At 46.4% G+C, this 12681-nt stretch overlaps 1 protein-coding gene across 1 annotated transcript in view; it reads left to right on the plus strand.

The window, feature by feature from the left end:
* The window catches only part of AFDN (afadin, adherens junction formation factor), a 122463-nt gene that overhangs the window by 20614 nt on the left and 89168 nt on the right, over positions 1-12681 (plus strand). The window contains 2 exon segments of the mRNA XM_032485369.1: positions 9404-9523; positions 9525-9600. Of these exon segments, the coding sequence (XP_032341260.1) occupies positions 9404-9523; positions 9525-9600 (196 nt within the window).

Genomic DNA, 12681 nt, shown 5'->3' on the forward strand with positions numbered 1-12681 from the left:
ATAATGTTTAGTTTGTAAGTATAACTTACTTTCATATTTTTAATAGGAAAAGTTTCAAACGTAGATACAACTCACTTATATCCATCCCCCAGACTTCAGAATTTTCAAGATTTTGTCATTATCTTAATTCATTATTTTTTGTTGTCTCTAGATGAACTATTTTAAAGCAAATCCTGGAAACTAACAAGTTATTTCTCCTCTACTTCAATGTGCATCTCAAACAAAATCTAACCACAATGCAGTAATCCTATCAACAAGATTAACTGTAATTCCTTATTGTTGTCTGCTTGTATTCAGGTTTCCTTGTGTCCCTCAAAAATGTATTTTTACAGTTAATTTATTAGAATCAGTATCCAAACAAGGTTCATGTGTTATATTTTGTTCTCTTATGTCTCTTTTAACTTAAAGCATTCTAACCCCCCTCTCACCCACCCCCATTTTTATTTCCTGTCGTAGACTTGCTGAGGAAAATAAATGTCTTAATTTTCCTGTAGAATTTCCCATTTTGGACTTGCCCTTTTTCTTTTCTGGGGCTGGGTGGTGGTGTTTGACTTGTGGCTTCAGAGGAGAGGCTTTAGGTGCAGCCACTGGACAGGAGTGCTTCGGGCATGGCCGTGTGTCTGGGCCCCGCGCAGGGGCTGGGGCTGTGACAGCCACCGCCTCGCCGGGGTCAGGTCCTGGTCCGGCAGCCTCTCCCCTCCTGCGTGGTTGTTGCCAATCTTTGCCCAAGTGAAGGACGGGTTAAAAAATTGTGATTTCCTAATTCTGTTATTTCTTTCACTTTTACTGGCTGGAATTCTTTAAAAAATACATAAACACATTTTCCTGATCTAAGCTGTCAGAAAGCAGAATGAATTCTGAATTCTTTGACTTCAATTGCTTATTTTCAGGCTAAGGAATTGGGGCCCTAATTCCCTGCAGTGGTGACGGGGATTCTGATTCTGTCTCTGGCTTTCTCACCTCTCTGTTCTGTTCCTTATAAGTGAGGATTTTCATGGATTCTTGGTTTCAGTCAATTGCAGTCATTATTCTTGCTGGGTTCAGATTGTCCGCATTTGGCCAGGTGCGCCCTTGGTTGGCTAGAGGGGTTATTTTTTCAGAAGTTTTTGAGAACTGCCTTGTTTTCTGGCACACCAAGGTGTCCCAAGCTCGTCTTGCCTGCTTTCTGACCCGTAACCGGGTTAAACCATTTCTCCAAGGAGACCTGGTTCCTTTAGTGGGAATAATACTTAGAGATGACAGTCTGGGTGCTGCAGATGCTTATTTTTACAACTTGTCCTTTGCTTCAAGGCCTTTTCTGTGGAAAGAACTCAGAGGTTTGTGGAAGCAAAAAAAATCCATGAGTTTCTACTGATGTTTCCAATTCAAATTTGACCTTCCTTGATTTTATACGTAGTTTTCTGATTTAAAAAAAAATGTCTTTTCTCTCACATCGAAAATCTTGTTTTGTAACTCTATTAACACAGTACTTGTTTGCTTCATTCAGTCATGTAGTTACTGTATTATACATAATAATGCTGATACTACAACTAACTAGTCGGACTTCTGAACAAAGATTCATATTTCTTTGCAAGATAGTTATCCTTAGAACAGAGTCCACTAGGAATATAAAATCAAAATACTGTTTTTTAAGATCACTTAAAAAAAACTTTTATATATGGCAGTGTGACCAAATTGATACATGGTTGGACATTAATTTCAGTTTGTTTTAAATTTTTAGTGTTTACTTTTGGTTAAAACTTATTTTTTATTTTTAAAAATAATCACGTGGCTCCAAAGTTGAAACCATGTAATGAAGTGCATTTAGAAAGGCTTTGCTTCCATCTTTTATGACATTTGGTTTATCCGCTTCAAGGAAGGTTTCTTTCTGCACGTATAATCAAGTACGTGTGCGTTTCCTGCCCTTTCACGCAGACGATGCTTTATGACGACATATTCATATTTTTGTATATTTTAGTGTGTAATTTTTAAAGCATGGGATTCCATAAAGACTTGTATTTATTATGCAATGCAAGTTTTAAAAGCAGTATGAAAACTATACTAACACTGTAAAGTTGAACTTAATACTATTCGTAGAAACGCTCTCTATGAGTGTGTTAAAACTGAAGAGGAAACGCAGTCTTGGGGTTGGAAAGCTGTGTAATCCCATTCCTGGGAACCAGCATGACTCGCGAGGTGCAGCGATGATGTCATGTTCTGCGTGTGCCTGTGAGGGAGAGGGGAGGGTTCCCAGATTTGTAGATCAAGGAGATGGATGCATTAGTCATCCTGAGTCTGGACTTCATCAAGGAATTCAACAATGTCTTTCATCATATTCTGTTAAGGACTGCGTCTAAGTAGAATTAGATGAATTAGGAGCCAGGTGACTAGTTGTGCTCGAAGGCTGTTGTCTAACAGGTCAGTGCCAAGCTGGAGAAGTGTTGTTATTTGGTGGACTGACATGGAGGTGACCCTAGAATTTTCATTTTACTGGAACCCCATGTGAATCAACAACATTAGGTGGTCCCCGGCAGGCCAGTGTACTCTTAAATGGCATTAGTTACACATGTAGTGTTAGAATTAGCAGTGTCCTTGCAGCTGGTCCCACACACCTGGAGTTCTGTGATCAGTTCTGGACACTCTTTCAGGCTGGGGGGATAGAGCGCAGATGTGTCCAGGAGGGAAGTGCGTCTGGAGGTATGTGACAGGAAGGAGAGCGGTGAGAGGGGGCAGAGTTAGAATGTCATTCTGGAAGGTCCTAGGCTGGTTCTCCACTGGGACAGTTTTATCCCCTTGGGGACCTGTGCAGGTATCTGGCGGGTGCTGCTGGCATCTGGTACATGGAGGCCGGGGGTGTTGTTGGCACCCCACAGTGCATAGCACAGCTCCCACAGCAAAGAATTGATCCAGTCCAAAGTGTCAGAGAGCAGAGGTTGAGACACCCTTTTCTCAGTCTCAGCTGGTTTGCTGTGACCCCTCGGAAGTGAACCGCATGGTGCCTGTAGCCCAGGGCACACCCAGGAGTGACTGGGGCTGCAGTTCCACGAGCCCGTCCCTGCGCTGTTCTCCTGCCCACGGCGCATCGTGCCCGTTAGAAACCTAGTCTGCTCTGTTTCGTTTCGTCATTGAACGGAAAAGGAAGAGCATTGCTAAACCAGGTCTCAGTGATGCCTGTGGGTAGAGTCAAGCCTGGCTGGCAGAGCTGTGGAAATGAATTTGCTTTAGTAGAGGACAGTGCTGTCCAGCTACCCAGCTGCACACAGAAGGGCATGTTGCTCGGCTCAGGAGTGCGCGTGTCGTCACGGGAGTTGTTACGGGTTCCTCGGCTTGGGGCCCAGGGGTGGGTTCCGTCGGGTCTATGGACATGGGTGAGAAAATAATTACACCTTACTTTTCAGTAAATTTTTATTAACCTCTAACTGAAATTTAGCGTTTTCTTTACTTATGAGTTTGTATTCATATCTGCTTCGCAATTAAAGTTGTAAGATTTTAAATGCATAAAGTAAGATCTAGGTCTTGTTTAATATGTTAACAACGAACACTCATATTACTGTATCACAGGTTTTAAAATATTTAAATAATTGTATTTTAATGTAATTGTTCACTTTGTGATCCTTCGTGTTTTACTTTGTGCATTTAAACCTTTCATCCTGAGAACCGTCGTGTAGACTTCACCGGACTACCGAAGGGTCTGTGGCCACTGCCCCGCTGTGTCTCGGCCCTGGACTGGGTGGGCAGCTTTCAGGGCTGTGTGTGCTTCCATTTGTACTCTGCATTTGTACAAGGCAGCATTTAAAGGCTACAGCAGAAATAGAGACATAATCTTTAATCACAAATGTGATGACTGCTCTTCTGTCATGTGGCTGTAACGTACTCTTTAATTCATCATCTTTACTTCCCCCGTGTATGGATGTGTGGTAGCTGTTCACAAGTAGAGATCACAATTTAAGAGCACTGTGGGGAAATCGTTCACTTCTCTATCCCCCTGTAGTGCTGACTCGGGTGGGGGGGTTTCTAACTCCACTGGAGTCACGGCGAAGCACAGACGTAACTTGCCTGGGGGTGCAGAGCGCGCCTCACAGGTCCCGCCGCTGGGAGTGGCAGTGGGCTGTCTGCAGGCGCGGCTGAGGCACTGGAGACACGTTGGCCCGTTGGTTTTCACAGCAGCCTGTTTTCTGGCAGAGAACTGTTTTATTTAAAATGGTTAGATGATTGGATACTGGGTGGTTTTTTGTTAGACTTCATAAGAGGGGAGATCTGCCTGTGTTCTCTGTGTGCAGTGTCTGTGTTTCAGATCAGTGTTTTAGTCCAGAAAACTTTTGCTCTTCCCCTGAAAGATGAGTGTCCCAATGTCAGCGCACCTGGTCTTTCTCAGCTTCAGTAACATCAGGATGTTAGAAGCATAGTAGTTGGCTCACATCCTGACAGGTGCACACTGTGAAGCTAGAGATTAGGCCTTTATTTTCAGACAAAAAAGGTTTAATGGGATCGTTTTATTATAAAGACCAAACACACAGGTGTAGGTATAGAGTAAACTCTTCCTGGATGCGGATTGCTGGGTCAGAGAGTAGTTGCTGTCAAGTGACTGGACTGGCCACCTCTGAGGTACAGCGGTTCGGTTCTGGACCGCTGCGGTAAAGCCAGGCAAGCAGGTGTGCAGGTTTCCTGGTGCAAGTCGTGTTCACACTATACTGCAGTCTACGAAGTGTGCAGTAGATTATGTCTGAGAGAACAGCGTACATACCTTCATTAAAAAAATACTTCATTGCTAAAAAATGCTAACTGTCTGTTATGTGACAGCTCAGGGTGGCCACAAACATTCACTTTGTGAAAAACACGGTATCTGTGAGCACAAGAGAACGAGGTGTGCCTGGGTGCTGGTCTCCACGACACAGACCTGGTGCCCCGGCCAAACCATCGCTGGTCCTTTCTGCAGACGACGGAACAGAACTGAGCGCCATGGGAGGAAGTGTTGAAGGTGTTTTACAGTTAGTTCTTTAAACCTTTCAGAAATGCTTGTCTTATAAAAGTTTTAGCTAATGAAACGCATATAGTTTTAGAAAGGATGCTTGAAGTACTGGTTTAAAAATAGTTAAAAGAAACAGTTTATACAAGTTTAAAAAACAGTGTTCATATAAGTAAGATTTTAGCAACCCATACTCAGGTATTTCTTGCATTCTGTAACCTGTTAACATTCAGGTGTCATCGCTGTCTCTAAAAAACAGAGTCTCATGGCTGTTGTCCAGGTCATTGTTTCACGTACAAGTAATGTGTGTGTTTTGAAGGCGCAGCTGTATTTTTTCTTAACATTTTGCACCTGTTTTGGAGGCACTAGTGTCAAGACTAGATTGTGTTTGTGATAAAGTGGTACGGTCCTGTCAGCTGCTGTGTCCTCCGTGGGAGCTGGAGTGGGGTTACATGTTTGAAGTCTGCATTTTCTCGCTGCAGGCTGGGAAACGGATTTGAAGGAGGTGCTGCGCTGGGTGAGAGGAAAGCAAACCGAGCGTGGTTGACGCGTGTGAGCCTTGAGCAAATGGTTCTGACTAGCTTGCGCGAAGGGAGATTTGGGGTTGTCCTGGTGGGTCTTTACTAGTTGGGGTAAGAAGGCTGATTGATGATCAGTTTCATTAATTAATGAGATATTAATGAAATATTTAAAAGCAAGCCTCCGTCTTTAATTCTTTGTTCCTCGCGTTGACTCTTCAGTGTGTAATTTCATCCTGTAGCTGTCTTGTTTTTGTCTGTTGTGTTCTTTCTGATAAACATTAACATAATTTTGTTTCAGTGTTTCAGCACCCCAAGTAGTGTTCCACTTCGAGGTAATGATCCTTAGTGAGCATGTTTCTCAGGGTAGATGCACACCTTTAGGAGAGGAAGACAGTTGCTGCCTGTCAGGAAAAGTAACATTAAGGAGAGGAATCAAGTGTTGTGTTTCCCGTCCCTTTTGATTAAACGGCTGTGGTTAAAGCGATTGGAGGTGGTTATGGGTGATACGCATAACCAGCACGGAGGAGGGAGGAATCTTTTGTACGGAAACACTTGTCCTTGTAAGATTACAGCTGTGTTGGCTGCAGCATTGTCAGAACAGCAGCGCTGCCATTGAGGCCTCATGCTGTTTATTACAAATTTAAAGTGTTTTTCGGAGTTCTTATCAGGTGAGAACAGACAGCCACAGGAATCAGATATTGTTATTGGAAGTTTTGACTCAAACTTGTTTTTATTTCTGTGTGTGAAGCATTATGTTGGAGGCTGAGGGAGGCCCTGGACTAAGGAGTGGAAGGTCCTCATCCCAGAAAGGCTGTGGTCAGCGGCGAGACTGAAGCGAGTGCTTGCCTGTGTGCAGGCTGTTTCCTCCTCAGAACAAGCTCATTGTTTTCCTTTTATAATTGAGGGAATGTGAGCTTGTGTGATGTTCAGTAACTCGCTCGGAGGTGCCAGCGCCCTTGTGTCCTGTGTGCCCCGGGTGCCCCGGTCCCCTGCGGACGGCGGTGGGCGAGGTGGCCGGGCGGGGTGCATGGGGACCCCCTCATCCGAGCTTTGGACCGCCAGCGTCTGAATGTGGTGCTTTCGGGGCCAGGGACCCCTCTGAACCTCTGTTTCTCTCTCTTATTCATCCATCCATAGTTTCCTCAGGAGTCCCCTTGTACCTGTCGTGAAGAAAAGGAGGCATGAGTGTCAGACTCTGTTTAGACGGTGGAGTGACAAGCTTCTTGGTGGCCCTGTGACCATGGCTACTGTGCTTGACCTCTCTGGCCCTTCCTTCTCTTGCCCCGTACAGTGGGGTGATGGTAGCACCTGCCCTGGGGGTCAGGTGCTGAGCGCTGCTTGCCTGCACGTGCTGGCCCTTCTACACGTTAGCTACGTTTATGATTGTGTTAGTTTGGTCACTCCATGTCCAGCTTTTAGGGTCAGGAAGTTACTTTTATCAGTCTTCTCAGGTTTGATAAAGTTCTGTGGACTTACACCAGGCAAGATGAGCTGAATCACTGTAGAGGATGCTAATGTACTAAAGTATTAAGGAACTGTGCTAATCACAGCTGTGCCCAGACTGCTCCTGTGTGCTGCCACAGGAACCAAGAAAACTAAACTAATAGTTACTCACTAGTGCTTAGTGCAAATGGAATAAAACCAGAGGTGGCTTTTATAGACACCTCTATCTGGGCTTGGGGGAACCTGGAGAATTGCGATAGAAGCACGACCGCTTCCCTGGAGGCGGGAGCTCGCTGGAAGCGCGATATCTCTACCCTTGGGTTTATTACTCTTTTTTTTTTTTTTTCCGTTTAGCTCCAGGTTTTATGTAAGATCAATAGCTGAGCCACATTAATAATGGGGATTTGACGCTTGCAGGTTCCTTTTTACCTAGAAAGGGCAGGATTTTCGCGCGGACGATGAAGGACAAAGGCGTCTCCTCTCCCGGCCCGCCTGTCAGTCCATCTCTGATTCTTTCCCTGGTGTGCTTGTCGAGCGGCCGGCCCTCCCAGGTGCTGCGTCTGTGTCTTTAACATCTGCTGGTTTGGATTACTTACTGATGATCCTCAGAGAAGCTGGCACTGCTGTGCCTTTCAGGATATAGGTACAGCCAGCGGTTTTATTCCCATCACAAAGGACGGAAAGCCACTCTGTTAGCGGGGTGGTTGAGTAGGATGGGGGTGGATTTGTAGAGGTACCAGGATGAGCCTTTGGAGAAGACCGTCGAGTGTGTGACGGTGGCTTCAGGGCGGCAGCGTGCGAGGATCGGAATCCCGGGATAAAACCCTGAACGGATGCGACCTCACTTCCAGACTGAGCTTTGTGTTCCCAAGTGCCGTCTCAGGAGCCTGTGGGCGGCGCGGTGGGGGGCGGGGAGTGAACCCGCAGTGGCAGCCGCAGGAGTCCCCAGCTGTCCCTGCCCTCACCAGGCCTTGCGTACAGCTGCACCGGCACTGCCAACGCTGTCAGGGCTGCCGACTACGTGGAGATGGAGAGATTGACTTAAAAAGGGTGTCTGTCGGCCTAGCTTTGCTGGTGGACCCGGGCAGACGCAGAGGCCTCCTGCTGATGTAGCCCCGGTTTGCTAACCCACTGGGCCCCCGTCGTCCTGTGATCTCCTAACACTTGCGCTCCTCCCTGTCTTTTCCCGGGGCCGCGGTCGGGGCTGGGGCCCGTGGAAGGGCTCCGGGCGAGAAACGTCCCTGAAACGCAGTCTCGTTTTCCGGTCCACCTTTCATATGGTTATACAGCCAACCTCGTTCTGATACCCCATTTTCCTTACTTTCCTTCACATAGGTAGGTGCGTGTTGGATCACACGTTCAACGGGGGATGGGCGCGTGGACTGGGGAGTGGGGGAGGGCGCGCCTGCGGGGGTCTCTGAGCCCCAAGGAGACTTGCCATCTGAGAAGGAAAGCTGTTGCGAAGACGACGCGAGGAGTGGCTTAGCTGACTTGGTTTTAATTAGGTTTGGGATGGATTCTGGGTGTATTTCGGAGGTGGAAGGGCTGGATGTACTCGGTGCAGAGGGAGAGAAAGGGGAGAGTTGAGGAGGACTCCTGACTCTAAGGGGAACCAGACTTCTGCTGGGAGCCGCACCTTGGGGTGCACGGGAACTCTGGCCCTCACCCCTCTAGCATCCCCACATAACATGAAACCCACCAAGCAGGAACTAGTTTCCTGGGGTATGACCCTGAGTCTTACGATTATTATAGCAAAGGGCCTGATAACTCACGAGAGTGTCATCCAAATAAACTGTTTCCGTTGATTAAAAAGAAAAAAGGAAACCACGGTAAGGAGCATCTCATAGTCGCGTGGGCTTCAGCCACCCTTGAAGCAGAGTAGTCTTTGGTTGGCATTCCATTATATTTTTCTCTAGAAGTAAGGGTTTAAGAAAAACCTATATTGTGTCTGTTGATTTGGGGCAAGTAGTTCATGCTGGAAATTAGTTTACAATCCTGCAGAAGTTTAGAGTCTCCATTTGTTTACAGCCATGGTGGGGTTGGGACCCGCATTTCCCCTCTGCTTTTAGAGCAGTCTCTTCATTTAGGCTTTATAATCTCAGGACTGGACAGGACCTCAGGGTCAGGTAGACATGGACTTCGAAGTTCCATGGATCTGGGTTTTAATTCTGGATTTGCTGCTTGAGGAAGATACTCAAACTTTGTGAGTTTTAATGACCAGATCTTGAGAATAGGATTTAATAGCGGCGTCTGCCTGACTGGGCTGCTATAAAGACATCGTAAGACGGTGCGTGTCCGGCGCCCGGCACTTGCTGAGGGCTCAGCATGGGTGTTGCTGTGTCGGCGTGGGGTCCCCGTGCCACTGCCTTGTACTTGAGACAAGTGAGGCAGAGAGGAATTGTAAATAACGTGTCCCAAGTTGTGTGACTGACTCTGAAGACACCTTTTTGAGATGTCGTTTTTCCAAAAATGTGTCGGTTTGTTTTCCTTTTAGGATTTGGAGTTCCATGGAGTGATGAGGTTTTATTTTCAAGATAAAGCTGCTGGGAACTTTGCAACAAAGTGCATCCGGGTCTCCAGTACCGCCACCACTCAAGATGTGATCGAGACGCTTCGCGGAGAAGTTCCGACCCGATATGCGGATGCTGTCGTCTCCCAAGTACTCCCTCTACGAAGTGCACGTCAGCGGAGGTCAGTGCGCACGCGGGGCTCGTCGGGGTGGGTCCACGGCCACGTGCGCAGGGGCCCTGCCGCTCTGCCCACCTCCTCTGCTCCCTCTGCAGGGGCCGGGGGGACACTTAAGAGGTTGGCAAAGCTTTTCTATGTCCGCGAAATGTTCTGAGTTCCTGGCACTTACGGTGTGAGAATGAATACATCAGCTTTACGTATGCTTATTTCTCCAGGGGTAAGTAGCATGACAGTCCTAGATTAAAGTGGTCCGGCAGGCCCGGCTGCCACAGACACTGGTGGTACAGGACGCTGCTTGATTTTGGAGAAATGTTTCATGTAACTCTTATGTATAGATTGTAATACTACAAGTAATTGTAACCCAGTATTTTATGAGTGTGAGTCATCAATCTTGCTGTAAAATTTTTGTAATGTGGAGCAGTAATGTTTTTCTTTGGGATGAATTAGGGCATCTTGAAGAAATTCTTTTATGTAGTTTTTAATTTCTCCTTGTTTTAAGGTTTGAAATTTCTGAAAACATCCTATGTGTCAAATAGCAATTTAAGTTGGACTGATTAGAAATGTAGAAATTTATAAAAATTTTTATGAGTGCTTTGGGAATACTGTCACCTGTAAAAGAAAAAAACAACAAATCTCAGTTGATGCAGCAAATAAAGCATTATATATAACACAAACCCAATTTGAACACGTGTTTAAATTTCACCCACAAAACTTATATGAACATTATTTTTCTTAACTTCAGAAATACAGCTTTCTTTCTTTGTACGTTTGAAATTGGGCTAAATTTTTTTTGCAATGTGTGAAATTCAGGTATCACTAAATTTTTTTTCCCCAGTAGTATATAAGGTGGGCTATATTTGTTTATTACTCTTTTAAGGTTATGCTGGTATCAACTACATAAACAATACCCAGTGTAAATTTGACAACAGAGGGTGGGCTCAATTTTTGGATGGTTTTTCTGAGGTTGAGCTCTCTGTTTACCTTAGAGTCTTTGTAAATAGTTTACAGAGAGGAAGAAAATATTTCTTGCTTTCAGCCCTTTTCTGTCTGCACTACTGGGTTATTTGAATACCATTATGTGGACTCTTTGGAATACTATCTACGATTAGAACTAGAGAGGTGAAGAATGGAATGAGTGATTTTTTTTGCATATATGTTTTTATTGACATACAGTCAGTTTACAGTGTTGTGTCAGTTACTGGTGTGCAGCATAATGCTTCAGTTGTATATGAACATATGTATACTGATTTTTAAGAGAACATTTTTTCTTTAAATTTTGTTTGCTAGATTTGTTTTTCATTAAAAAGTAAATTATGTTACTTGTAAGGGGGTAAAAGCACAAGGAAGGTGCGTGCAAGGAAGTGTCTCTCCCACCCGTGTGACCGCGGGGCAGCCTGGCGCCCTCCTGCACCTCCTACTCAGAGCGGTGGGCCCCCGCGCCTCGGGCGGAGCAGGCAGGGTCAGGATCTGTCTTCTCAGGTCACAGAGCCCTCCGTGTGTCAGTGACTTTTTAGTGGCATCTGAGGCCAAAGGAAATACCTAACAGTTCATTGTATTGAGTGGTTAGATTCAGACAAGTTGGTATTTGTGCTCTGACAACTTGGTGGATTTTGGAAAAATAATGCACATGGAACGAGAGGGAAACCGAAAATGTCATCCCACTCTTACTCTCAGTCCCTCCCTGGTGGGCCCTGCCCAGCTCCTGGAGGCGGCGCCCCCCTTTCCTGTCCACACTGGTTTGCGGGCAGTGCTTGTTTTCACAGCACCCTGGAAAACCCAGTTGGACACCAGTGTGGCGCCAGCAGAAGGGATGGTGCTCGGGGACCAGCGGCTCCCGCAGCGTCGGCAGGTGCAGCTCATCCTGAAAGTACTCCTTGAAAGTGCTCCTGAGGGGCCGCTGGCGCCTCAGCTGGGGTGCGGGCCAGCGCTGGCCCAGCTCCGCCGGAATGCCACGCTCTACCTTTTCCTGCGTCAGAAGTCCGCGTGGGAGATCACCCGGGAAAAGAGAGGGGTTCTGCTATTAGACCTGGCGTGCGAGCGGGAGGGCAGAGGACCCCTGGGGTTGTGAAGCTGCAGCAGGGCCGGACCTGCGCTTGCGCTCAGTAGTTTAGGCTATCTCTCCCTTGTTTTTGTGTTTCTTTCAATATTTAGACTTAATTGTTCTTAATATGAGTTCTCTAAAAAATACGCCGTGAGGGATTTTGATGTAGTGCAGATTCTGCAACGTGAACAGCTTGGTGATTTTGGTTTGTAGCAGGAATGTCAAACTTCCTGATTGGGTCTCTAATTTATTACTCTCGTCTCATATTTTCAGTTGTTAATAATAATTAAGAATTTGTAATTTCTGCTTCTGATAATTAACATGACTGATTACATACAGTATTTACTAAAAGCCTCTGTAAGTCTCTGTCTTTTAAGTGTGTGCTGTTGACTCTCGCTCTGTACTTGGCACAGCGACTCTCCCTCGGGCATTGCGCCTCCTGTCCCGCAGCGCTCGTTTTAGCTCGTCCCGTGTAGCTTAGCGGGGTGGTCTCCGCCAGCTCCAGCCCCGAGCGGGTGGTCAGGCGGGGCGGGGCCCTCAGTGGGCCTTGCTCCTGGTCGGGGGGAGGCTTGTTAGGTTTCTAGCAAGGTAGGAAGTAGACCCTGAACTTAGCACGTTATCTCGGCAAAGAAAAGGGGACGATGCTTCTCCAGTCCGGAGGGGCTGTGGTGTTTTGGGGACCAGGCTCGGAGGGGTGGAGGTAGGAGGAAGAGTGCCATCATCACCTCCCAGACTGATGAGGGCAGCCTTCGCCATGGCCGTCAGTGTGGGAAGAGGCTCGTGAGTTAGTGGAGTGTCTGTGTGAGAGTAGCAGTTTCCTTATTTTCCAGCTGTGTGTGAGAATCTGATTTACGGAAACAGACATACAGCAAGGCCGGCGAATATTTCTAGTCCACGTGTGTTTCTCTTATTTTCCTGGCTAGATTCTGAAGTTGTCGGGAAGTTGTCCCTGGTCAGTGGCTAGTAATTTACATAAAGTAGCGCCAAAATACCCAATTAATTATTGAAACTCTCACTTAACATTTTAAGTTACATTTTGGTCT

The sequence above is a fragment of the Camelus ferus genome, chromosome 8, assembly GCF_009834535.1.
Source record: "Camelus ferus isolate YT-003-E chromosome 8, BCGSAC_Cfer_1.0, whole genome shotgun sequence".
Taxonomy (NCBI): Eukaryota; Metazoa; Chordata; class Mammalia; order Artiodactyla; family Camelidae; genus Camelus; species Camelus ferus.